Source organism: Anomaloglossus baeobatrachus, chromosome 3, assembly GCF_048569485.1.
Source record: "Anomaloglossus baeobatrachus isolate aAnoBae1 chromosome 3, aAnoBae1.hap1, whole genome shotgun sequence".
NCBI lineage: Eukaryota > Metazoa > Chordata > Amphibia > Anura > Aromobatidae > Anomaloglossus > Anomaloglossus baeobatrachus.
Window position 1 is genome coordinate 576,275,882 of NC_134355.1, and position 27,403 is coordinate 576,303,284.

Below are 27,403 nucleotides of genomic sequence, written 5' to 3' on the forward strand. Positions count from 1 at the left end.
ACTGATTGGATACCATGCTGTCAATGGGATGTCAATGCGGTTGGCAATATCAGACACCAGGAGGAACAGCAGAGACTTAGCACTGGACCTGGGGAAGGGGAGTACAGCATAGTATGTTTATAACAAACTGCACCATAGGACCAACATTTTCTGAAAAGGAATAAGCCCTTTAAGTGGAACCTGCCATGTTGAACATGGTGTGTAATATGCAGGACATGGTCTATAGAACAGGAGGAGCAGAGTAGATTGATATATAGTTTTGTGGGATAGGATTCAATCTAACTTTTTTTTTTTTTTTTCCTGCTCTTTAAAGAGCCCAGTGGGTGTTTCTATTTAATCATTGACAACAATGGCTATGACTGAGAGACCGCCCACTGGACTACTAGAGGAGAGATTTCAATGAACGAATGAATCAACATTATACAGAATTTAATTCTACAGACCGGTATATCAATCTGCGCCTCTACTGAATAACATTCTGCCCTCTGATGGGTCATCATGTAGAACATAATAAAAGACAAAAAACAATTAAGTGGCAATCCACCGTGTGTGGTTTTCATCGGCTTGTTTCCCATTTTTTTCTTCCTTTTTTTTTTTATATTCTATGTCTATTGTAGATCAATGGCGATGCTATGACTGAAGCATGATCACTTTTTAGTTTACCATAGTCATGAATACGGGCTTAATATATTTCTTCCATATGGCATTCCATACAATGCTCTGTGGTTTAGGTCACATTGTTCATCAGCCCTGGTCTCCATCATTTTCTCCATGTTGTGCGTTGCAGCTCTGTGTCCATCATACGTCTGTATTATATGCATATACATCTCTAGACACAGAGATAATGCATATAGTCTGTACTGTCTGCTTGTAACGTGTCTGTTTTCTCCCTCCCTGCTGCCGGTACATGTATGTAAGTGCCTCTCTATTACTATATTATGGAAGGCAGTGGCGGGGAGCGTGATCTTTATGCTAAATTCTGTCTGTGTATTTAGGCTCCAGTGAATGATCCATATGCGTGTGCCTCTTTCATGGGATTGAAGCCTTCCACCACAAAGTGCCATCTAGTACGAGCCATACTGGAGTCCGTAGCTTTTAGGTAAAGATTGTAATTTCTTTTTAAAACTTAATAATGTGTATTAACTAGATTAGAACATCCAACCAAGGAATGTAGCAGAAATTTACGATAATTAACTCTGCTAAATGTGCCTAAAAGAGACAACTTGTGACCATTAATTTGAATTCCAACTTTAGAGGTATTCTTGAGTTGTCTCTTGAGCAGCTCAAAGCTCTACAGTCTCCTCACTTCCTGGTTTCTGGCAGGGCGGGCTCTCCTCCTTGAGTGACAGCTCTGGGGAATAGTAGAGCTGTAGTATTAGTAGAACTATAAAACTCGGCATAAGTTCTGTTGTAACATACTAAGCTTTTAGTAGTTTGTTCTGGAGTGTGTGCACTGCTTTCACTGTATTTAAACATTGAGATAACCGCATTTGAACAAGCACACCTCTCAGGATAGTGAGAGCCATGATTAGGGACTTGCTCTGGGAAAAGCCAGTGCTGAGGGCTGGTGATCTTGCAAGATTTATAATAGCAGCTTGTCAGGAGCAGAGGGGGAAGGTGAGGAGCATATAACTACTGTATAGAAAGAAATCAGTGGTCTAAAGAGAACTGACTCGGACGTTAAAGGGAACCTGTCACCGTTTTTTCGCCCTATAAGCTGCGGCCACCATAGTGGGCGCTTGTAAACAGCATTCTAACATGCTGTATATAAGAGCCCAGGCCTCTGTGTAGCACATAAACACTTTATAATACTTACCTAACAGTCGCGCTGCAGTGGAGTTGGGCCATATGGGCGTCTCCGTTGTCCAGTGCCGGCGCTGCCTGTTTCGGCCCTCTTCACCCTCCTTCTGTAGCCGGGATGTATGACGCGTCTACGTCATCCACACTCGCCGGCATTGAAGTCCTGTGCAGGCGCACTTTGATCTTCCCTGATCAGGGAAGATCAATGTATTGTAATGCGCCTGCGCAGGACCAGCAAGTGCGTATGATGTAGACGTGACATGCACACAGGCTTCAGAGGGAGGACGAAGATGGCCGAAAGAGGAGGGGCTGATACCGGACAACGGAGACGCCCATATGGCCCAACTCCACTGCAGCGCGACCGTTAGGTGAGTATTATAAAGTGTTTATGTTGTACACTGCGGCCTGGGCTCTTATATACAGCATGTTAGAATACTATATATAAGCGCCCGCTGGTAGTGGACGCAGCTTATATGCCGAAAAAACGGTGACAGGTTCCCTTTAAAAGTTAACCCCTTTCATGGAATGTAGCTGCTGCTCATACTGGGCCAGTGTCTGGACAAGCAATAGTGGCTGAGCTCCATGGAAAGGAGCTGTACATTATGTAAGATAAAACTCTTACAGCAGGAGCATGACAGTAGATGGAAAAAGAAAGTCGAGCGCAAACTTGCTTTTCAGGATTAAACTTTGTTTTTCTATGTTCTAAATTGCCTGTAGAGCCAAGTTCTAGGAGTATGGTTGCCTCCTGCCACCACTAGGGGCGCTTAAGGTGCAGCCTGATGTGGTTACTATATTTAGTATAAAGCCACCTCCTATTTTTCTTATATTTTTTTCTAGTAATTATGTTATCATATTTTTTAAAGGAATAGGCAGCTCTATGACACCATGCAGAGGGAGACATCTATTAGAATCTCAAGGATAAGGTATGTGTTCAGCCAGTGTATAGCTACGTCGTGGCACATGTCTCCGTTCTTCTGATGGGCTGTTCTTGCACACGGCAGGGCTGATGGCGGAGTCAGTAACAATGCTTTTGTGATGCAGATGACCTCAGATTTATTTGGCCAAGCCATTGATAAACCAAAGCACACAGACATGTCCGCCCTGGGAGCTGCTTTTTTAGCCGGCCTGGCAGTAGGTAAGTCCTTATATATAAGGGGAGTACAGTGGAACCTTGGTTAACGAGAACAATCCGTTCTGGGAGTATGCTTGTTAACCAAGTTACTCGTTCAGCAAAGCAAGATTTCCCATAGGAAATCATTGCAATGCAGACAATTCGTTCCACAACTTGTTAAATGTCCCATCCTGGTCCCCTATTGTGCCATTCCATATTGTGCCATTCCACACACGCACAAACACACACAAACTCACACGCACATATGATATGCTCACCTTACCTTCCGTTCCATCGCCGGTCTGCTGGGACTTGCTATTCTCTAGCACGGGTTGTGTATTGGGTAACCATGACGAAGAGGGAGGAACTTCCGCACCCAGAGCGCTGACGTCAAAGGCAGGAGCCTCTGATTGGTCAGTGAGCTGCCTTTGAGTAGCGTCTGACAGCGGAAGTTCCTGCCTCGTCGCCGATGGTTACCGATACACAGCCTGGAGCGGCGAACTACAAGACCCAGGAGACCGGCGATGGAACGGAAGGTACACATATGCTCACCTTACCTTACGTTCCATCGCCGGCCTCCTGGGTCTTGTAGTTCGCCGCGAGGATTTCTCCCTCGTTGCGATGCACCGGCGAACTACAAGACCCAGGAGGCCGGCAATGGAATGGAAGGTAAGGTGAGCATAATACTGTATGTGCGTGCGTGTTTGTTTGTGTGTGTGTTTTGTGTGTTTGTGTGGACTGCAAGAGCTGGTTAGAGTGTTGTGGATGTACAGGACCGGAAGTGTGTGCGGTGAGGATTTTGCTCGTACAGCAAAGCTTTCTCGTAAACCGTTACAAAATTACAGAAAGCTTTGCTTGTTAAGCGAAATTCTTGTTAACTGGGTTACTCGTTAAGCGAGGTTCCACTGTACTTCTTGCATAACAAAAAGAAATGTACCAAGAGGCTGAAATATAGGTATGTTCTTGCATTTATGTGTGAGTAAAGGGCCCCACACTGAAGGGATTTAGTACTGATTGGCAATTTGTTGGTGATTTTAGTAATTGTAGTAAGATCTGCACACATGTCCGAAGATTAAAGTGACCCTCCGGATAAAAATAAAAATGTCACAATAAATGCATAGGTAACATAATCCTGTTTAATCTTCCTGCTATGATTTCTCTAATTTTCAACAGTACTCTACAAAAGAAAATGTCAAGCTAGTACAAAGTAGTGAAAAAGACCCGAGGATGTGCCTGCATGCACGGGAAAAAAGACCAGATCCCTTTAACTAGAAATAATCAACAAGAAATGTAAAAAAAAAAAAAAAAGGGGGGGTTCACACCAGCATCCTTACAAATATGGAAGGGTTTACTGCACCTCCATTACACTCCCATGTGGTGATTTTATGTTGGAGGTTCTATAAATCTTTTCAAATCTTCTTTTTTTTTTTTTTTTTTTTTACTTTGTGTATTGGAACAGTCCAGTGTAATGTCAGCCTACAGGACCCTTTGTACCTTAGAAGACCGTACGCCCAGCCTGCCTACAATATAGTGTGTGGGGACCTTCCAACTCACACTCAACAGATGATGTCTGGAGACAACAGGATCAGGCATGTTAAAGAGATTGTCCACTACTTTAACATTGATGGCCTTTCCTTAGGATAGGTCATCAATGTCTGATTGTTCGGGATCTGACACCCTGCACCCCCACCGATCCGCTGTTCTCGGTGTTGCCGGAGCTGGAAATGGTCAATTCTGGAGCTGCTGCTTCAACTGTTAGTGGCCGCAGCCAGGTACTGCATATCCACCTCCAATTTAATAAATCAATAGGAGGTGAATGTGCAGTACACGGCCACTATCAGAAGACGGGCAGCTCAGAGACTGGGCATTTCCTGCCTCCGGCTACACCAAAAACATGATCACTGGGGTGCTAAGGATAGGCCATCAATATAAAAGTAGTGTACACCTATTTCAATTTAAAAGCTCAGCTCTCTTGTTCTTTCGGGAGATAAGGTCCCTTTTGCTTACGCCAGTGAACATATATTGCTGCAGTTAGGCTGTATGTGACTGATATAATACAGACAACAACATAAGCCCTTTACATAACATTTCCTACATATTTAAAGGGAATCTGGCACCAGGCTTTTGCCACCTAATCTGAGAGCAGCATAATGTAGAGACAGAGACCCTGATTATAGCAGTGTGTGGCTTAGTGTAGTTTTGATTAAAATCACTGTTTAATCAGCAGTAGATTATCATTAGAGGACTGCTTAACGTGCTGCAGGTAGTCCAGCATATTGTAAAAATGTCACAGTGCGCTGTACATGCCGACTACGGAAAGCATTCATTTACCCAGCGCCATCGGAAGTCACATGATGTGATCACGTGGATCCGATGGTTGTCCTTGTACCTTGTAGCACAGGGTCATGTGATGACTCCTGTAGCTATCATGAGTAAGTTCCTCTCACAGCCGGTAGAGGGCAGTGTGTGGGCGAAGAGCAGCTTTTCTGCAAATCAGAGAAATGCTGCTCTGATCTACAGAAATGAACAAGCGATCAGACTGCTGATCCTTATAGTCCCCTAGGGGGACTAGTAAAAAAAAAAAAAGTTAAACTTAAGTTAAAATCGCCCCTTTAAAAAAAGATAAAAAAATATATATATATTTGTTATTGCTGCGTTTAGAAACACCCAATCTATCAAAATGTAAATTCAAGTAATCTGATCGGTAAACGGCGTAGCAGCAAAAAAAAATCCAAACTCCAAAATTACGTTTTTTGGTCGCCGCATATTTCGCAAGATGCAATAACGGGATCAAAACGTAGCATCTGCGCAAAAATGGTACAGTTAAAAATGCCAGCTCGAGACGCAACAAATAAGCCGTCACTGACCCATAGATCCCAAAAATGAGAACGCTATGGATTGCGGAATATGGCGCAAAAAGTGCACCATTTTTTGGGACAAACTTGTGAATTTTTTTAATCCCTTAAATAAAGGTAAACCTATACATGTTTGGTGTCTACGAATTTATTTGTACCGACCGGTGGCATCATACAAAGACATCAGTTTTACTAAATAGTTGGTGAATAAAATATCCCAAAAACAATCAGGTAGTCACACTTTTTTTTTTTTTTTGCAATTTTTATGCATTTAGAATTTTTTTGCCGTTTTCCGGTACACTATATGGTGAAACTAATGGTTTTATTCAAAAGTACAACTTGTCTCCAAAAAAATAAGCTCTCATATGGCAAGGTTGATAGAAAAATAAAAAAGTTATGGCTCTCGGAAGAAAGGGCAGAACCCCCCCCCTTCCAAAAAATACAAACAAAAACAAAACAAAAAAAAAAACTAAACAAAATTGCCCGTGAGTGAAGGGGTTAAAGGGACTCTGGCAGCACAGATTGACTGTTCAAACCAAATACATGTACTCGGTGCATCATGGCGGACTAAATATTAAGTGCAGCTTGTTGTTTTCCACCTATCTCCAACCTTCTCTGGCTCTATGAAGCCAGAGCTGTCAATCAAAGGCGGGCGGAGAGGGAAACAACTAGGTGTGAAGTTGTGTTTCAATGATTGGCCCCACCATGATGCACTGGGCGTCTGTACTTGGTTTGAACAGTCATTCTGTGCTGACAGTCCTTTTTAATGTACAATCTGATCTTTGTTACCATGTATATTACTAGTTGTTATAATAATAATTTTATTTATATAGCGCCAACATATTCCGCAGAACTATACACTTAAGCGGGGGCATATACAAGCAATAAAAACAAAACTGGAAACATATATGGTTCAACAGTTACAGGAGGGGTGAGGGTCCTGCTCACAAGCTTACACTCTATAAGGTATATATTGGAAAAACTAAGCCTAAATCAAGGTGCTTAATTACAATATTTTATGTCATTTGCTCACTTGTGTTAGGTGTCTGGTCCACCAAAGAGGAACTGAAGAAGCTTAGACACCGAGACGTTCTGTATGAACCACAGCGCAAGATCAAAGAATACGAGGCCTGCATGGCTGGTTGGGAACTGGCTCTACAGCGATGCTCCAACTGGTATAATGACTCTTAGCAAATAAGTAGTCAGACGTTTCCTCGTCGTTCTCCTGCAGCAGAGAGGAGGTTTGTCCCGTCTGATCTCTAGGCTGCCCACCTAGCACCGAATAATAGATCTCATGTCATTTATTAAATATCAAAGTATCAGCCAGGCAACCCAAAGAATGTGTGTTGTGCCTTCTCCTTGTTACAGGTGGTGCACCTGCGATCGTCTACCTAGTGTGACGTATTACATGACTTGTTCACTTTGAGTTGCTTGACGTAATCTGAAGCTGGTGGTGTCCGTGGCCTTTTCTGTGAGGATTACGTGACAAGAAGGAATTAACCCTCTGACTATTTACCTGTGACAGGTGTCCATGGCTAAAAACCAAGGGGGTCAGTTGAGGTATCAATGGCCAAATCCTACATGTGCCACATGCCCATGGCTGAATCCTTCGGGGTTTGTTCCCAAGGTTCAACCTCTGGAGAATTAAATGCAGTCTATATATATCTCTATCTTTACACACACGCACACAACTACACAGTATATCACAAAGGTGAGTATACCACTCGCATTTTTGTGAATATTTTATGATACAATGTAAAGTAGTCAGGATACCAAAGTTTCCACATCTGCTCCCCATTCACGCCTGAGACCTTGTAACTAGTGTTGAGTGAGTAGTTGACTATTGGTACTCGCTATGCTGTTAGCGAGTACTGTCTGCTACTCGCATATTCGTTACGAGTAGCGGGCGCAAATGTAAGTCAATGGGAAATACTTGCTAAGTAGTGAGTAACCTGAAAGCCGTACTATTCGCTACTCGCACGAAAAGTACGGCTTTCGGGTTACTCACTACTTGGTGAGTATTTCCCATTGACTTACACTGCGCCCGCTACTCGTAATGAATATGTGAGTAGCGGACTGTACTCGCCAACAGCATAGTGAATATGAATAGTTAATTACTCGCTTAACACTACTTGTAATACTAATGAGTCACATGACACCGGGGAGGGAAAATTACTAATTGGGCACAGTTTGGCCGTTTTCACTTAGGGGTGTACATACTTTTGTTGGCAGTGGGTTTAGACATTAATGGCTGTGTGTTTAGTTATTTAGAGGGCACACCAAAAGGGTGTATATACACGCACATATACACAGTTAACTTAAACCTTTTTGGTGTACTTCTTTACACGTTCTTTGGGTTGTCCAGTTGGTACATACAGTAAATCATGTAATTGATTATTCGTCAATTTATTCTAATTTGGCGCTGGGTGGGCAACCCCCGGGCAGAGGCTTGGCCACGAATATCCCTTCTGTGTTGCCTTCAGCAAAGAAAAATGACAGGTAAGGCAGATCTGTATCCCCTGAGGACACTGGAGCGAGGGCACTTAACACTATGGACATAGGTGGATTTGCGCAGTGGCCTTTGAAGGAGACTACAGTGTTATAAGGGATATGGCTGAGACAATGCGTTATCCTACCTGAAAAAGGAAAGAAGTTTGAAAATCTAAATGTTTACTCTTTTTTATGTTTTGTGTATTTGTCTATGGTTATTTTATTTTTATAACTGCATTGACTTTAAAAAGAAAAATATTAAACTTTCAGTGCTGCTAGTAAATTAATTTCTGTGCCTTGATGTAATAGGCAATGTCTTAGCCTTAAGAGAACAAAGATTCGAAAGTGCAAAATAACAGCTACATTGATCATCATGCAGAATCTGCCCAGTAGATGGATCTGTTGTAGGCAGTATGTGCCGCAATGGAATATGTCAGCGATAATTACATAGTCATACCATGACGGATCCAGTGCACTCTGTAAGTCATGGTGGTGACCTTACATAGTCTAAAGAGCTGAGCGGCAGACTTAGATTTTGTACAATACTAAAGCGCCCATGGGAAGTCATTATTTAAACAAAAAAAACATTTTTTTCTTTTTTTTTTTTTGTTTTCATTTTATGATGCCTTAAATTGTACCTCATCTTACACATTTCTTAACCTATTATTAGTTGCAAAAACGTTTTATCTTAGAAGCAGAGAGATGAACATGAAGGATGGAAGCCATGGGGAAAACCCGTTTTTATACAGTCATCATCATCTAACGTAAAAAAAAAAAACTTTAAAGGGACTTTCCAGTCAGATTCTGGAAGATTATATGTAGGTTGATGATGCTCGGGGATGATGGCCTGGTAATTTATTTTTCTTAGATCTTGCTCACTGGTTGCTTTTTTTTTTTAGCTTATCTGTAATAAAAGAAAGCTGCGATCTGCGACTACTGTTTAGCTGCAGGAGCTGTAGGAGGTCTGTGGTAGTCTAAGACACACCCCTATGTTATCATTGGCTCAGACTGCAGCTCTCTCCCGCCCTTGCTGTTTTTCTCTTTGGCTGCTCTGCATAAACCTAAACCTAATCTATCACAGGCCGACAGGGAGGTAAGTTCATTGAGAGCAGACTTCCAGTAAAGGAAAGCCTGGATGATTACCAAGACTGTTTACAGTTCCTACAATGGAGGCTGTACATGAGTCTGCAGTCAGTTTACCCATCACAATCTATACACCTGAGTTATAGATAAAGGGGTGACCCCATAAACAACATTTATCACCTAGGATGATCACTGGCAGTCTAGCTCCTTAGCACTTCACTGATTTTAAAAACAGGGGTCCTTAAAGGGGTTGTCCGGTCTAAAATGATACATCCACAGTCACTCTGTAACTACAGACTTATGAATCCTCCCAGATCACGCTTTGTGTGCTGCGAGGGTTTGCCGGTTTCTGGTCTGGGAATGGTGGTGACATGACTTCAATTGAGTGATATACCTAGCCAGAACCCGACTAGTGAGCATGACCTTGCTCTATACAAATGTATGTAATAAGTCCATGCCCACTCTACAAGCACAATAGAGCCCTTAGTTTCATACTCTGTCCTGAATATGGTTTTTCTATATGCCCGTTCCTGTGTAGTATTTATTTATCCACTGAACCTCTGCGCCTACTAGTCGGATGCGTTAGTTCCATACATTTATATTGGGCAAGGCTGTGCCCACTACTCTGTTCCTTTCTGGGAATATAGGAATATGCCTATTGCACAATTGCAGTCACATGAGCGCCATTCCCGGCTTAGAAACAGTCAAATCATTGCAGCACACAGTGCGTGATTTGGGAGTATTCATGTCACATAGTGACTCCTGACTTAGCATTTTAGACAGGACAACCCCTTTAAGTTCTGTGGCCAAATAATGTGTAAGTGAGCATGTGCGACCGCTGCTCCTATACACAGTGAGTGGAGCAAATGCTCATGGCTGTCATTGTCCCACGTTTATTAATAATGGTCCATTTTGCAACAGTGAAGTTGGAGAAGGCAGTTGGTAATAAATGCTCCTAACATAGAAGATGCCCTCCTCTTCATCTATGATGTAATTGCTCTGAGCAGTCATGTATTTCACACTAATTTGCATCTTGCATGTCTTTGATAAAATATGAGGCTAGAGGAACTTTCGCAGCCGTTTCACAACATTTTTTATTTTTGGAGTGAGAAGGCACAACATTTTGCACACTTTTTTTTAGTAGCATTCGCACGCCCTTGTTTGCATTCTGTGTTATGGCCAAAATTCCCGACCCGTCTGTGGATCTCCTGAGCAGAACTGGCAGCATCTTAGGCTGACGTGAGACGGTTCGTTCCGATTAGGAGACTCGCAGGGGCGACCCGGGCCTCACGCTGTGAATCGCTCTTTTCACTCATTACTTAACAATGGCTGTTCTTTTTAGCGTCCTATCCTTTTAAAAAACAGAATGAAGGCAAAATTAGAAATATGTATGAATTGTTTTGTAAAATTACCACAGTGTCTTTAAGATTTGTCGATGTACAGGATATTGGTAAATTTACTGTTTAACTGGATGTATGTTGTAAATAATTAACTGGAATAAAATGTGACCTGTATTATAAGCCTTTGTCCATGTTGTGTATGGTCTGTACAGTGGGAGGATGTGTGGCAGATGAGGGGATGGTGTTGGGTCTATGGGAGGGAACGGGCATTACCACTGCAGCCAATCACTGAGCTCAGCAGCTCATGCCATCTGCCTCAACACCATCACTCAGCTCAGTGATTGGTGGTAACCAGTGATGGGCAAATACTAAATATTGGGGTTCGGATTATTTGTACCGAATAGCTAGTACTATTCCAGTATTCGTCACAAACAACGAACCTAATGCAAGTCAATTGGGAACCACCGCGTGTGAGTATAACATCGCATTCCACTCGGACCAATATTAGCCTGTGTCAGCGCACATAAGCGATTATTTTCTCAGCCCTAATAGGACCGAGAAAACAATCGCAGCATGCTACCACTGTAATGCGAGACTCTTTCTCTCACACCCATTCTAGTCTACGGGGCGAGAGAAAGATCCCACTGCACCTGCAGAACACCAGTGTACCGCAAGTGCAGTGCGAGAGTGGCAATAGCCGGCTACGGAGGAGAGAGGGAGAGAAATCCCTTCCTCTCCTCCTCAGTGCCGGCCGGCACCCCACAGCTGAGGTCCGCTCGCACGATCGGACCTCAGTCGCAGGGACACTCGCATGACACTCTGCTCTACTGTACTGCCAGCGTGAGCCGAGTGTCATGCGAGGGGATCGCAGTAATCCCCATGTGGCCCCAGCCTAAATCAGAGGGCCCTAGAACTAGTGGAGGGAATATGGACACCTGCTCCACCTCCTGCTGTACCCTGCACTCCTAGCCAGTCCCTATACAGGTTGCTCACTCGTTGCAGAGCAGGAACCTGAAGCCCTGACAAGACCCTACAATAGTCCCTGGTTAAGGAGTGGGTATATGAAGGATGCTAGCCTCACCGCTGCACTCAAACACAGCGGGAAAGGAAGACAGACTGGAAAAAGACTACAACAGACTTCTGCAGTGGAGAATAACCTGCACCCTCTGCTGGTAGAAGAAAGTATAAAAAGGGACTGGAAGTGGTCCCAAACCAGAAACACCTGAGCTGGTAAGTAGCCTGCTTGCTGGCAAGGAATACTGACATTACCCCTACAACTGCCACAGGAAAGGAAAAGACATTTAATATTGAGAGTCAAGAATGGAAATTACACTCAAGTCTTGAATCTGTCACTAGTTTCATAATACAGAGAGATAACTGGGACAGGAATACTGGAATAGTACTAGCTATTCGGTACCAATCACCTGAACACGAATTTTTTAATATTCGCCCCTCACTGGTGGTAACACGCACAGTCGAAGTGACGTCATCATTGCAGCCAAACACTGACTCCAGAGCGGGTGCTGTACTCGGGGAGGGTGAGTACCCGCTCTGTTTTTTATTTATTTAAGGAATTTTACAGTATTTTGAGTCAATTTATTTCTGAAAGTGGACTATTTAACTTTGTGTTTTAAAGTATTTTTATTAAAGGGTTTACAAAATAAAGAGGGAATTCAATGCATCGAGAAGAAAGTAGTTTACAAATTGTGATATCAAATGTATTTGTTTAAAAAAGAAATATTGTGAGGATTGGTGAAAACGAGGGGAGGGTAGAAGGAATGAGGGAGAAGGGAGGAGGAAAGTGTTGCAATTTTATTAGGAAATAAGGGATAGTGAGAGGGAAAAAGAAGGGAAAGAGGGAAAGGGAGAACATCCATGTAAAATTCTGTCTTAAAAACACACAACGAAACTTATATACAAGCAAACTATAACTAGTTTGAGATGCGATAGAAACGTTGCTAAATAATAGATGACCTTAAATTAAAATTTATTTTGTTAGAGAAATTTTGTTATTTTTAAGAAATAATCAAAAGGCAGTGATCTCACGTGAGACATTCTTGGAATCTGTCCCAGGGATTCCATTGTTTGAAATATAACGGAAATCGATTGTTGACAATGGCGTAATGTTTTTCAAAATTTCTATGTATTGCTACTGATTCTATAATTTGAGTGATTGCAGGGGAAGAGGTTTTTTGCCAATTTGCTGCTATAAGGTTTTCTTTATGGTTCCTTTGGGAGACCCAGACCATGGGTGTTTAGCTTCTGCCTCCGGAGGACACACAAAGTACTACACTTAAGTGTAGCTCCTCCCTCTGAGCTTATACACCCCCTGGTAGCCAGTCCTAGCCAGTTTATTGCTTTGTGTCAGGAGGCATACATCCACACATGCATTCTCATCTGATTTGTTTGACTTTTGGAAAGAGTTTGAAGAAAAGCGGGTTCATGTCTAGACTCCCGGCATGTCCCTTCTCACCCCACTGTGTCGGCGGTGTTGTTAAGGTTGATTTACAAGGCTGCAGCCTTACATGCCGCGCTCCTTCACCATCCCTTCTGGGCTCTGGCTTGAAGTGGGAGCCAGCACGGTCTCCATGCCTGGCAGGAGTCATGTCTCCATCCACAGCCCCTTGAGGATTCTGTTGGACCGGAGCACTCATCCCCAGGGACATGGCCCTGCGTCTCAGCAGCTAAGTACCTGAGACGTTTATGTTGGGGGTCCCGGTTCTTTATTGTAAGGGGAGAGTATGCTGTATGTGATTGTTTTAACTTTTCCAGCGGGTTCTCTAGCTTTTGCCTGAGAACCGCGCCGATGGTGCCTGCTTGTCGGCCTCGCCGCTTAAATTTAGGCCCCGGCTTCGCCGGAGGCCTAGTTTCATTTTCCTGCCCTCACATGTCACTCATGCAGAGGGACAGGTTTGGCTCCTCCCGGCGGCAGTTCTACACCGGGGAGGGACACTCCCCACTGCTGAGGCGTCCCTCCTTCCCTGCAGGTCTCTATAGCCCTCCAGTTCCCGCTCATTTATAGGAACGCCCCTAGTCCCGCCCCCTCTCTTCGCTCCGGGGGCCATTTCTCAGGCAGAGTTCACTCTGCTCTGGGACATCCTGCATTCTGCATCTCTGCTGAGGTGCTGCGCACTGGGGGACCGGGCTTCAGTATCTGGAGGGCACACAACACCGCGCTCAGCGGTCTGGTAAGCCACAGCCGGTCTCCGGTTGTGGACCTCTGTATATTCTCCTTGGGGTTCATTCTCTGCAAAGCCCCCACTCTAGCAGCATGTCTCACACAAGGAGCAAGGCTCCAAAGCTTTATGCTGCATGCACTGCATGTAAGCTCCTGCTGCCTGAGCCGAGCATTTATCCACACTGTGATGGTTGCTCTAACTTGGCGGTGCCACAGCCTGGAGTCTCACCCCCAGTGGTGTCTCAGGCTGCTGCTGCACCTGTGACTGAACCTCCGGCCTGGGTAGAGTCCTTTTCTAGGTCCATATCCCAGTCATTTGCTGAGTCCATGGGACTTTTGTCCAGGACTTTGAATATGCATCAGCCTCCCTCACAGGGTGCCTCTAATACTCTTGACAGAGGACTCCTATCCTCTGACCTCCGTCCATCGGAGCTCACGGAGGATTCATCATCTGATCCCAGACCCCGTCCTTCTAAGATAAGGCGCAGGGTTTCCCCCCCCCTCCTCATCCCACGGCTCTGTCTCAAGAGCTGACTCTCAAGATGAGGAGGATGCCCTCACTGGGGGCTCGGAGGCTATGTATCCCATCGATTTCTCAAAGGGTGACTCAGATCTTAGTGATTTGATTGCTTCTATTAATTCTGTTCTGAATCTCAATCCGCCAGTGTCAGAGGAGCAACTCTCTTTGGCAGAAAAACATCAGTTTACCTCGCCTAAGAGAGTGAAGAGTGTGTTCTTTAACCACTCCAGTTTTCAGACCGCTGTGACCAAACCCAGGGCCTGCCCTGACAAACGCTTTCCAAAGCGTGGTTCTGATGACCGTTTTCCCTTTCCACCTGAGGTGGTCAAGGAGTGGTCTCACTCCCCAAAGGTAGACCCTCCGGTGTCTAGGCTCTCAGCCCAGACCGTTGTGTCGGTGGCTGACGGCACCTCACTTAAGGATTCTACTGACCGTCAGATTGACCTTCTGGCCAAATCTGTGTATGAAGCTGCGGGGGCCGCGTTTTCCCTGACTTTTGCAGCAGTGTGGGCTCTTAAAGCCATCTCTGCTTCTCTAGAGGAGATGCATTCCCTCACCAAGGAATCTATGCCTGAGATGGTTGCCTTAACTGCTCAGGCTTCAGCTTTTTCATCTTATGCCATGTCTGCCATGCTAGAGGCTGCTCACCGCACTGCGGTGGCTTCAGCTAATTCTCTTGTTATCCGCAGGATTTTGTGGCTTCGAGAGTGGAAGGCAGATGCTTCTTCCAAGAAGCTTCTTGCTGGGGCTCCCTTTTGCTGGTTCACGGCTGTTTGGTGAACAGCTGGATGAAATCATTAAAGAAGCTACTGGCGGGAAGAGTACTTCCATGCCACAAACCAAGACCAGGAAACCCGCCCAGGGTAGGAATCAATCGAGGTTTCGTTCCTTTCGTTCCTCCAACTGGTCATCCTCTAAGCCTTCCGCCTCGTCTGCCAAGGATCAGAAATCCAACTGGCGCCCAAAAGCGCGTCCGCAGAAGACCGCAGGAGGTTCTGCCACTAAGGCAGCTTCCTCATGACTCTCGGCCCGCTCCAGCCACGTCCTTAGTCGGTGGCAGGCTCTCCCACTTTGGCGACGCTTGGTTAAAGCAAGTCTCCGATCAGTGGGTGAGAGACATCATATCTCACGGCTACAGGATAGAATTTTCTTCCAGCCCTCCAAACAGATTTTTTCTCTCAACTCCCCCCTGCTCCAAAGCCGCCACCTTCTCGCAGGCCGTGGCGTCCTTGCAGGCAAACTGAGTGATTGTCCCAGTTCCCGCTCAGGAACGGTTCAGAGGTTTTTACTCAAATCTCTTCCTAGTTCCAAAAAAGGACGGTACCTTCCGGCCCATCCTGGATCTCAAGCTTCTCAACAAGCATGTCCGGGTTCGGCATTTTCGCATGGAATCTCTGCGATCAGTCATTGCCTCTATGACCCAAGGGGAGTTCCTGGCGTCCATCGACATCAGAGATGCCTATCTACATGTGCCAATCGCAGTGTCACATCAGCGTTGGTTACGTTTTGCGATAGGAGAGGATCATTTCCAATTCGTGGCTCTCCCCTTCGGGTTAGCCACGGCCCCTCGGGTATTCACCAAGGTCATGGCGGCAGTGATTGCGGTCCTGCACCTCCAGGGGTTAGCAGTGCTTCCTTATCTGGACGACCTTCTGGTCAAGGGTACATCCAGCGCAGACTGTCAGCGGAGTGTTTCGCTCACTCTCGCCACCCTAGCCCAATTCGGGTGGATTGTCAATCTTCCCAAATCCACTCTGACTCCGACCCAGAGTCTCACGTACCTAGGGATGCAGTTCGAGACTTTGCCGGCACTTGTGAAGTTGCCCTTAATCAAACAGCAGTCTCTCCGGCTAGCGGTGCGCTCTCTCCTGAGGCCCCGCCGTTATTCCCTCAGGCGCCTGATGCAGGTGCTGGGTCAAATGGTGGCCTCTATGGAGGCGGTTCCCTTTGCCCAGTTCCATCTGCGTCCTCTGCAGCTGGACATTCTCCACTGTTGGGACAAGCGGCCTTCCTCCTTACAGAGGTTAGTGGCTCTGTCGCCACGGACCAGGAGCTCTCTTCAGTGGTGGCTTCGACCCCTCTCCCTGTCCCAAGGGCGCTCCTTCCTGACTCCGTCCTGGGTGATTCTCACCACGGATGCCAGCTTATCCGGCTGGGGAGCGGTACATCTCCACCACAGAGCACAGGGCACTTGGACTCCGTCCGAGTCAGCCCTTTCAATCAATGTGCTGGAAACCAGAGCTGTGCTTCTAGCTCTCCTAGCCTTTCACCACCTGTTGGCGGGCAGGCACATTCGAGTCCAGTCAGACAACGCGACAGCGGTTGCCTACATCAATCACCAAGGCGGGACACGCAGCCGCCTGGCAATGTTGGAGGTCCAACGCATTCTTCAATGGGCGGAGGACTCAAAGTCCACCATATCCGCAGTCCACATCCCTGGCGTAGAAAACTGGGAGGCAGATTATCTCAGCCGTCAATCCGTGGACGGTGGCGAGTGGTCCCTGCACCCGGCAGTGTTTCAGTCAATCTGCCGCAAGTGGGGCACTCCGGACGTGGACCTAATGGCATCCCGTCACAACAACAAGGTTCCGGTTTACGTGGCTCGCTCCCACGATCCTCAGGCCTTCGCCGCGGACGCTCTGGTTCAAGACTGGTCCCAGTTTCGTCTGTCCTACGTGTTTCCCTCTCTAGCTCTCTTGCCCAGAGTCCTGCGCAAGATCAGAATGGAGGGCCGTCGAGTCATCCTCATTGCACCGGACTGGCCCAGGCGAGCTTGGTATCCGGACCTGCTCCAACTGTCCGTGGAGATGCCGTGGCATCTTCCGGACCGTCCAGACCTGCTCTCGCAAGGTCCGTTTTTTCGCCCGAATTCTGCGGCACTCAAATTGACGGCGTGGCTCTTGAGTCCTGGATTTTGACGGCTTCTGGTATTCCTCCTGAAGTCATCTCCACTATGACTCTGGCCCGTAAGTCTTCCTCCGTCAAGATCTATCACAGGACTTGGAAAATTTTCCTGTCCTGGTGTCGCTCTTCCGGCCATTCTCCTTGGCCATTCTCGTTGCCGACCCTTCTGTCTTTTTTACAGTCCGGTCTGCAGCTAGGACTGTCCCTCAACTCTCTCAAGGGACAAGTCTCAGCTCTATCAGTGCTGTTCCAGCGGCGTCTCGCCCGGCTGGCTCAGGTCCGCACCTTCATGCAAGGTGTGTCTCACATCATTCCGCCTTATCGGCGGCCCTTGGATCCCTGGGACCTTAACTTGGTCCTCACGGTATTGCAGAAACCCCCCTTTCGAGCCCCTTATGGAGGTTTCTTTGTATCGTCTTTCTCAAAAGGTGGCCTTTCTAGTTGCCATAACTTCTCTCAGGAGAGTCTCTGATTTGGCTGCGCTCTCCTCGGAGTCACCTTTTTTGGTTTTTCACCAAGACAAGGTAGTTCTCCGTCCGACCCCGGACTTTCTTCCTAAGGTGGTCTCTCCCTTCCACCTTAACCAGGATATTTCCTTGCCTTCCTTCTGTCTGGCCCCTGTTCATCGCTTTGAGAAAGCGTTGCATACTCTAGATCTGGTGCGTGCTCTCCGGATTTATGTGTCTCGCACCGCTGCGCTTAGGCGGTGCACCTCTCTTTTTGTGCTAACCACACGGCGGCGCAAGGGTCTCTCTGCTTCTAAGCCGACCTTGGCCCATTGGATTAGATCGACCATTTTGGACGCCTACCAGAGTACTCAGGTGCCTCCCCCGCCGGGGATCAAAGCACACTCGACCAGAGCTGTCTGTGCCTCTTGGGCTTTTAGGCACCAGGCTACGGCTCAACAAGTCTGTCAGGCTGCCACTTGGACTAGCCTGCATACCTTTTCGAAGCACTACCAAGTGCATGCTCATGTTTCGGCAGATGCGAGCTTGGGCAGACGCATCCTTCAGGCGGCTGTCGCCCACTTGTGAAGTTAGGCTCCGCCTACTTCTTAGTTTTTTCTGTTTATTCCCACCCAGGGACAGCTTTGGAACGTCCCATGGTCTGGGTCTCCCAAAGGAACGATAAAGAAAAAGAGAATTTTGTTACTTACCGTAAATTCTTTTTCTTATAGTTCCGTATTGGGAGACCCAGCTCCCTCCCTGTTGCCTGTTGGCAATTTTCTTGTTCCGTGTGTTATCACCGGCTGTTGTCGTGGACAGAGTCTCCGGTTGTTCCGGTTCTTACTCGGTTCTACTTGTGGGTGGCTATTCTCCTTCAGCTTTTGCACTAAAATGGCTAGGACTGGCTACCAGGGGGTGTATAAGCTCAGAGGGAGGAGCTACACTTTTAAGTGTAGTACTTTGTGTGTCCTCCGGAGGCAGAAGCTAAACACCCATGGTCTGGGTCTCCCAATATGGAACTATAAGAAAAAGAATTTACGGTAAGTAACAAAATTCTCTTTTTTTGTTCTTAGGAAAATGTGAAGTATTAAAGGTCTGTAGATTGGATCAATTAATTTTGTATTTAAAGAAAGGAGGGCTAAAGATGGAGTAATAGGTATTTCTCGATCGCCTTCATTGGGGGACACAGGACCATGGGTGTATGCTGCTGTGACTAGGAGGCTGACACTAATTGAACATAAAAAGAGTTAGCTCCTCTCTGGCAGTGTACACCCTGAGCCGGAGGCGGTACTATGCCAGTTTTTTGCTTAGTGTCGTAGGAGGCTGATGTGGGCCCATATCTCTGTGGGCCAACCTCAGCCTAGGCTATTTATTTTTTTCCGTTTTTTTCAACTATACGGCGCCGCTCAGCGTTCTCATCCTTTTTACGCTTTTTATCTCTTCTGCAGGATTAAAGATCCCACATCAGAGAGTATCCTCGCCTGCTCTGTCCATACAGAGCCTGGAATGCCAGGGTATCGTCCCCACTCGAGACACAGCCCTTATCCCCCTCCGGCCCCATGGTACCAACCCAGGGGCTGATTTGGGTCCCACGCATCTACGTTTTTTATGGGCTCACTCCCCGTCGACCCCTATGGTACCGTCCCAAGGGGTGTTTCGGATGGAGACGGCGAGGAAACATCGCAAGCGCAGGAGCGCTCACAGCACCAGGCCTCCCCCAGTGTTCTCCCCTGTTTCACTGGGCCCAGGCAAATGAGCACACACTGCAGCGCAGGAGCGCTCTGCAGTCTTCCACACAGCCCCCCAGCAGCCTCCCCTGGCACTTGCCAGCACAAGCCTGCACTCACCGGGGGCCTTCAGCAGCCAGGATGGGACCCAGGGACCTGGACACCGCGCAGGGACGCAGGTAAGCCCTGCTCCGCGCGCAGCGCTGCGCTCCCGGCGGCCGCCGCTCTCAAATTTAGTCCCCGGCTTCGGGCCTACATTAGGCCGGAGCTCTCCGCCCCCCTGTTTGCGCGCGCGTCTTTCGGGCCCGCCCCCCGCTTTTTCTGCCCAGCAACAGCAGATATCATCCCTAGCACGCCCCCTCAGTGTAAAAAAAAAAAAAAAAAACAAGAGGCAAAAGCCCGCGTTTTCTTGCAAACGGCCCACCACAGCACAGGCAGACCACTGAGCAGCAGCATCTCTTTTCCGGTGGCTGCCCCCAGCTACTCTGAGCCTCCTGCTGACCCGGGGAGGACACAGGCCTGGGTGAGTGCTAGTTCTGATTAGGACCAGCAACTTTTCTTACATTTTTTTTTTTTTTTTCTTCTCACTTTTTTCCTCCTATCTCCTGTCTCCTCCCTAGTGTCCCTAGTAGGAGCCCCCTGAGCAGCCATGCCTAACTCTAAGTCCTCCCGATCTAAACAGGTCCCGTTCATAATGCATTTTGCGTGCTCGTCCTGCAACGAAAAATTCTCCCAAGGCCAGGCTACCCCCCTCTGCGCAGCTTGCGTCCCTGACCCACAGCCCACGCAGATTGCCCCAGACGCCGCCGACACCCCCATCCCACTCGCTACTGCAGCAGTACAGGATGCACCGAGCCCCAATGCGCTCCCTCCCCCGGAGTGGCTGACTTCTCTCTCCCAGTCGGTGGATTCCCTGTCGAGGGCGTCTCAGACCATCGCGCAGGCTTTGCAGTCACTCCCTACGCTCAGCCATGCCCCCGCAGGTCCAGCCGTCAGTCGGTCTGACCCAGAACCGACTACGGGAGCGCGGAAGCGGACCCGCACGGTCTCGTCTTCCGATTCCTCCCAGAGGTCTCTCTCCGCTCCAAGGCCCGAGAGCCACTCGTCTCCGAGACCGTGTGATGATTCAGGGGAAGAGTCGGATGCAGCCTCCCTTATGGACTCTGATCAGGCAGCCGTCGTCAGGCGTATGGTGGACAGCCTGGTCGACGCGGTGAATACGACGCTGAAGCTACAGCCTGACTCTGCCACCACCCAGAGCTCACAGGTATCTTTCAAACGACTTAAGCGTGTTCACAGGTATTTCTGCGATCATCCGGAGTTCGCTGAGATCTTACGCAAGCACAGACAGCAACCGGACAAGACGTTCAACAACGGTAAGTCGATTGATTTACACTATCCCTTCCCCGAAGATCTCAGGAAGGAATGGGCGGGCTCACCGGTGGTCCACCCTCCGGTCTCCCGTCTGGCCTTGCATACAGTTCTATCTCTGCCGCAGGGAACATCGCTCCGTGATGCCACGGACCGTAACATCGAGAGATTCGCCCGTTCGGCTTTTGAGGCGGCAGGCGCGGCACTGTCTCCGGCCTTCGCCGCCGTCTGGGTAGCTAAGGCCATGGTGACCTGGGCCGACACCCTCCGCAGAGGGCTTCGCTCGCAGTCGGGCGATCCCGAGCTTGTCAACATGGCTGCACAGATTGCCCTGGCGGGTGAGTACATCATTAATGCATCTCTGTCTACAGCCAATTGCGCAGCACAAGCGGCCAGCAACACGGTGGCAATCCGCCGGGCAGTCTGGGTCAGAGCCTGGAATGCAGATGCGGCTTCAAAGAAATCACTTACCGCCCTCCCGTTTGCAGGAGGCCGACTGTTTGGGGACAGGCTCGATCAGATTATCGCCGAGGCTACGGGAGGAAAGAGCACCTCCCTTCCACAGCTGAGACCAAGGCGTTTCCCACGCCGCCAGCCGACCTCAGGTTTTCGCCCCTTTCGCAGCTTCAGTTCCCCGGCACAGCCTAGGAGGAACAGATCCCCCCAGAGAAGCAGGAAGAACCCGTCTTTCAAAAAAAATCCCTCCTGGCGTTCCAGACCACGCCAGCCTGCCAAACCAGCATCTAGATCTCAGCGATACTCCTCGAAATGACTCCTGGTCTTCGCGCGTCAGCGCAGACTAGGTGGGGGGGGCGCCTTTCTCTGTTCCAACATGTCTGGCTCCCTTTGATCACAGACGCTTGGGTCAGAGAAATCCTAGTCTCGGGTTACAAGATAGAATTTACGTCAATTCCTCCAAGCCGCTTCTTTCTTTCCCATCCTCCCGAGTCGGACGCGCGAGCTCGCCCCTTTTTTCGCGCCATCAAATCTCTGCACCGCTCAGGGGTCGTGATTCCGGTTCCAGATTCGGAGCGGTTCAGAGGAGTTTACTCCAACCTCTTCGTTGTCCCCAAGAAGGATGGCACTGTGCGCCCTGTTCTCGACCTCAAGATCCTCAACAGGTACGTCAGAACCCGAAGATTTCGCATGGAGTCCCTCCGATCGGTGATTGCCTCCATGGAGGTCGGCGAATTCCTCGCCTCTCTGGACATACAGGACGCATATCTGCATATCCCAATTGCACACCAGCACCAAAGATTCCTACGCTTTGCCGTAGCACACGATCATTATCAGTTCACTGCCCTACCGTTTGGTCTTGCTTCCGCGCCTCGAGTGTTCAAAAGTCATGGCCGCTGCCATGTCGATCCTGCACTCCAGAGGTGTTTTGGTAATTCCATACCTGGACGACTTACTGATCAAAGGGTCCTCTTTCAACGACTGTCGTCTAAGTGTCCAGATCACCATCGACACTCTATCCCGTCTCGGTTGGCTCATCAATCGGAAGAAGTCCTCGTTGACCCCGGCTCACCGGATTACCTTCCTAGGCATGAAGGACCATCCAAGGACGCGTGTTCCTTCCACAGGAAAAGATTGTCTCCCTCCGGAAAGACGTCCAGACCCTCCTCCACTCCAGGGCGGTGTCCATACGATTTGGTATGAGGGCACTAGGTCGGATGGTGGCGGCAATAGAGGCGGTTCCGTTTGCCCGCTTCCACCTTCGCCCTCTTCAGCTATTCCTGCTGCACAATTGGGACAAGTCTCTATTCACCTTGGATCGCAAGATACGTTTGTCCCCGAAAGTCCGCCACTCGCTGCGCTGGTGGACCAACAGGCAGAATCTCGCCAAAGGAACGTCGTTCTTACCAGTGCACTGGAAGACGGTCACCACCGATGCCAGCCTTCTGGGCTGGGGAGCGGTCTTCCAGCACCACACGGCTCACGGTCAGTGGTCCTACCAGGAAAGCCGGCTCCCGATCAATGTTTTGCAGATCATAGCAGTCCTACGAGCCCTGCAAGCTTTTCAACACCTTCTCCAAGGGTCTCCAATCAGGATACAATCGGACAACGCCACGGCGGTGGCATACATCAATCATCAGGGCGGCACGAGGAGCGTCATGGCGATGAGAGAGGTGAAGAGGATCATACAGTGGACAGAGTCTCACAACGCCAGGATCTCCGCGGTACATATCGCCGGCGTGGAAAATTGGGCGGCCGACTACCTCAGCAGACAGGGTCTGGCGTCGGGCGAATGGTCTCTAAACAGAGAGGTTTTCGAGCAGATTTGCCACAGGTGGGGGACTCCGGATGTGGACCTGATGGCCTCGTGGTTCAACAATCAAGTTCCACAGTTCATATCCCGCTACCACGACCAGCAGGCGCTAGGAGTCAACGCCCTCATTCTTCCGTGGAAACAGTTCAGACTACCGTTCATCTTTCCGCCGCTGCCACTGATCCCAAGAGTCCTCAAGAAAATCAAGGCAGAGGGCATTCCGGTGATTCTCATCGCTCCAGAATGGCCCAGGCGAGCATGGTTCGCAGAACTCGCACAGCTCATCGCAGACACCCCATGGTGGCTTCCACATCAGCCGGACCTGCTGTCTCAGGGTCCGCTCTTCCATCAAAATTCAGGGGTTCTTAATTTGACGGCATGGCTCTTGAATCCTGGCTGTTAGCCCAGTCAGGGTTTGCTCCAGAAGTGATTCAGACTATGATTAGGGCTCGAAAGCCCTCATCGTCGAAGATCTACTACCGGACCTGGAAGGCATTTTTTCAGTGGTGCGAGGTCAACGGCAATCTCTCCCCGCTAGTTTTTTCACTACCGACGCTTCTAGCGTTTCTTCAGGCAGGGTTGCAAGCGGGTCTCTCGCTGGCAACCATCAAGGGGCAGGTTTCGGCTTTGTCTGTTCTTTTCCAAAGAAACCTAGCATCACGTCCGCAGGTCAAGACGTTCATCCAAGGAGTCGCTCATCTGAATCCGCCCTATCGGGCTCCGCTAGAACCATGGTATCTTAATCTGGTTTTAGGATCCCTCCAACTGGCTCCATTTGAACCACTCAGAGAATCTTCATTCTCACACTTATCCTGGAAAGTGGTCTTTTTGGTGGCGGTCACTTCAATCAGGAGAACATCCGAACTGGCAGCTCTGTTGTGCCGCTCACCTTTTATGGTTTTTCACCAGGACAAGGTTGTCCTGCGCCCGTCTCCGGAGTTCCTGCCGAAGGTGGTGTCTCCTTTTCACCTGAATGAGGAGATCGTGCTTCCATCTTTTTGTCCGGCACCCACTCACTCCTTGGAAAGGTCACTACACACTCTGGACTTAGTACGAGCGCTCAGGACTTACGTCTCGAGAACTGCGCTTTTCCGCAAATCAGACAACCTGTTCGTCCTGCCTGCTGGTTCCAAGAAAGGCATGCCGGCGTCCAAGGCTACCATTGCCAGATGGATCAGATCAGCCATTGAGGAGTCCTACCGAGTCAGGGACAAGTCCCCTCCGAGGGGAGTAAGAGCCCATTCCACCCGGGCAGTTGGGGCGTCTTGGGCAATCAGACACCAGGCTTCAGCCGAGCAAGTCTGCAAAGCCGCAACGTGGTCCAGTCTTCATACCTTCACCAGGTTTTACTGGGTCCACACCCAGGCATCAGTAGATGCCTGCCTTGGGAGAAAGGTGTTGCAGACGGCCGTCGCACACCTCTAAAAAGGTAGTAAACATTTGTACAGAGCGTTCCCACAGAATTTGATGTTTGCTTTGGTTCTGCAGGACGGCTTATGTACCCACCCAGGGACTGCTTTTGGACGTCCCATGGTCCTGTGTCCCCCAATGAAAGCGATAGAAGGATTTTTGTGTACTCACCGTAAAATCTTTCTCTGAGTCTTCAATGGGGGACACAGCACCCACCCTGTTTGGATTGTGAGGTCTTCCTTTACCGGATGTTTCCCGATGTTGTTTGCGGGTCACCTTTGTTTCCATCCGGCTACTGTATATTTACGTGCCCATAAGGCACTGTTTTTTTTTCAACACACATTTTTCTCTTGTATTACATTGTTTAGTTATGGTTGTTCAAGGCTCTCCTACTACTGCTTTTACACAAAACTGGCATAGTACCGCCTCCGGCTGAGGGTGTACACTGCCAGGGAGGAGCTAACTCTTTTTATGTTCACTTAGTGTCAGCCTCCTAGTCACAGCAGCATACACCCATGGTCCTGTGTCCCCCAATGAAGACTCAGAGAAAGAGATTTTACGGTGAGTACACAAAAATCCTTCTATTTACTTGAGTAATTTGATAAACCAGTCTTGAAATATCTAGCCATAAATTTTTCAAAACTGGACACCTCCAGAAGAGATGCAAAAGATCACCTCTCATGCCACAATTCCTCCAACACATGGGTGAAATGTTTTTATTAAATTGGTAAATTCTCGCTGGGGAAAGATACAATCTTGTTAATAACTTAGTATGAGTTTCCAAAAGAAGAGCACTAGTGCTTGCTGAGTGATTTGCTTTTAGTGCTGTTTGCCAGTCCTCCTCTGGAAAATTTTGTTTAAGATCCCTTTCCCAGTTGAGAATGAACCTCGATTTCTCGAGACTATGGTCTCCAATGAGGTATTGGTATATTAGTTTACTACTCCAGACTGTTTTATTATTAGGATTGCAAAATAGTGGGTCAATTATTAATGGAAGGGGATACTTATTAGAAATTAGTTTCCGAATGGATTCTCTAAAGGTCAACAAGGTTTTAAAATCAGTGTCAGGGATTTTGTGGTTGATTTTTAAGTCTAAAAAGGAAATATAGTTGGAGCCATCATGCAAGTCGCTTAATACTTTCAGTTTACAGTTATGCCATGAGGCTGGGACTTTTGAATTTGAAGGAATTGCAAGGAAAATTGTTTGATCATTTCATATTTTGATTGTTTGGTTGTTTTAGTTGCTAAACGTTTCCACACATGTAATGTGGCTGCAATGGTAGGAAAATCAGGAAGTTTTAAGAATGGGGAGGAGAGGTGAAGAAGAATTAGTTGTTTAAGTGGGCTATAATTATTGAAGAACAACTCTAGATCTACCCAAGGAAGATTATAAGATTCCTTAATCCAATGCTGGCTCTGTTTGACGAGATTTGTGATGTAGTAGCTGTGTAAATCCGGGAGCCCAATACCTCCTCTACTCCTACTATTTAACTTTGTCTATTGCCACTCATGTTGAACGCACTAGAGCTGGCCATACACGAGAGAGCTGTTGACCGATTGCTCATTCTGCAGAAAGTTAATAGTCCTGTCTCCCCCATACACCGGAGCACTCAGCTCAACCAAGCGTTAATTCATTTTCAAAGGGGAGAAAGGCGTTATCTGCTGCCGACCACCTCTGAAAACAAAGGATCAGCTTTGAAATCCCAATTGCCCCATTCTTCTGTTCTCCAACATCATCTGTCGGGAAAGAGCTAAGAGACCCCCATAAATATCTGACAGACTTTATAATAATGTGTAGAGGCCTATTAGAAATTGCTAGCAAATAATGTGAATAACCCGCATATTCTCCCTTCACGGTATTTGTCTGTCATTTCCCCATTTGATTAGTCCCCACTGGTGCCCCTACTTGCCTCATACACCTCTTTACCCTTTTGTGTTAGTGTCTATTGGGCCATTGCATGTGGTGGCAGCATCAAACCCTCCAGTGGACTGAAGGCAGAGGCTGAGAGAATTTGGAGGACATTCACCTGGTCATTCGTTTTTAGGTTTGCATTGCCAAGCAGGCCGAGACTGGCTGCTATACTCCTGCTGAGTAATGGTCAAAGGAGGGCGATTTCTAGTCATATGTTATTTGGGGTCAAGTGAACTATTCCTCTTCTTGTGTAGTAGTCTGGAAGCTCAAGATATATTTTATTCTCCAAACTGCAACTATCCAACTGTAACATTCCAGTTGTAATGTTGTTGAAGGCTTAAAAGGGAACCTGTCACCAGATTTTGAGTTATAAACTACAGTAAAACTAGCACCTACAGCAGCGCCTGTGCTGCATTCTCTAATGGCGCATGTTATCCCCTAACTCGACCCGTACACCACACAAATACCTTTTGAAAATCTCCTGTGCTATATGGTAATCCTTAGGTCCAGTCCAATGGGCCTCCTTGGTTGTGGCTCCTGTCCCTCCTCTCCACGCTGATAACCATCCTCTGCTGATGATTCACATGACTAAGGTGCTAGTTTTAGCTTAGAACTCAAACTGGTGACAGGTTGCCTTTAAGTGGTCTTTTACAAAGCCAATGCTGCCTTGCAAAGTGGACTGAGCCTGGAACTGTTAGCCATGTCCTGGGGACGTACTCGTATCTGTGATCACTGCTATATGGCTAAAGCACTGGTACCAGAACATATCTACTTAAGGGAATCTGTCACCAGGCTTTTCACACCTAATCTGAGGGCAGAGACCCTGATTCCAGCAATGTGTCACTTACTGGGTTGTTTAGTGTAGTTTTGATAAAATCACGGGTTAATCAGCAGAAGATTATCATTACAGGACTACTTGGCGTCCTGCAAGTAGTCCAGCATATGCATGACCTCTGTATAACTGCTGGATCTGCAGCAGAAAACAAT

At 47.8% G+C, this 27,403-nt stretch overlaps 2 protein-coding genes across 3 annotated transcripts in view; one reads left to right on the forward strand and one right to left on the reverse strand.

Moving 5' to 3' along the window:
• GK5 (glycerol kinase 5) overlaps nucleotides 1-7,627 on the forward strand; it is a 107,472-nt gene extending 99,845 nt beyond the window's left edge. Inside the window, exons 13-16 of one of the 2 annotated variants that reach the window (XM_075340966.1) lie at nucleotides 996-1,099; nucleotides 2,664-2,723; nucleotides 2,802-2,935; nucleotides 6,809-7,627. In XM_075340966.1, the coding sequence (XP_075197081.1) occupies nucleotides 996-1,099; nucleotides 2,664-2,723; nucleotides 2,802-2,935; nucleotides 6,809-6,957 (447 nt within the window). In that variant the 3' untranslated portion in view covers nucleotides 6,958-7,627. Of the gene's footprint in view, nucleotides 1-995; nucleotides 1,100-2,663; nucleotides 2,724-2,801; nucleotides 2,936-6,808 lie in introns of those variants that run through there. The other variant, XM_075340967.1, reaches the window with a different exon arrangement.
• RNF168 (ring finger protein 168) overlaps nucleotides 1-27,403 on the reverse strand; it is a 222,749-nt gene that overhangs the window by 189,360 nt on the left and 5,986 nt on the right. The window lies entirely within an intron of this gene.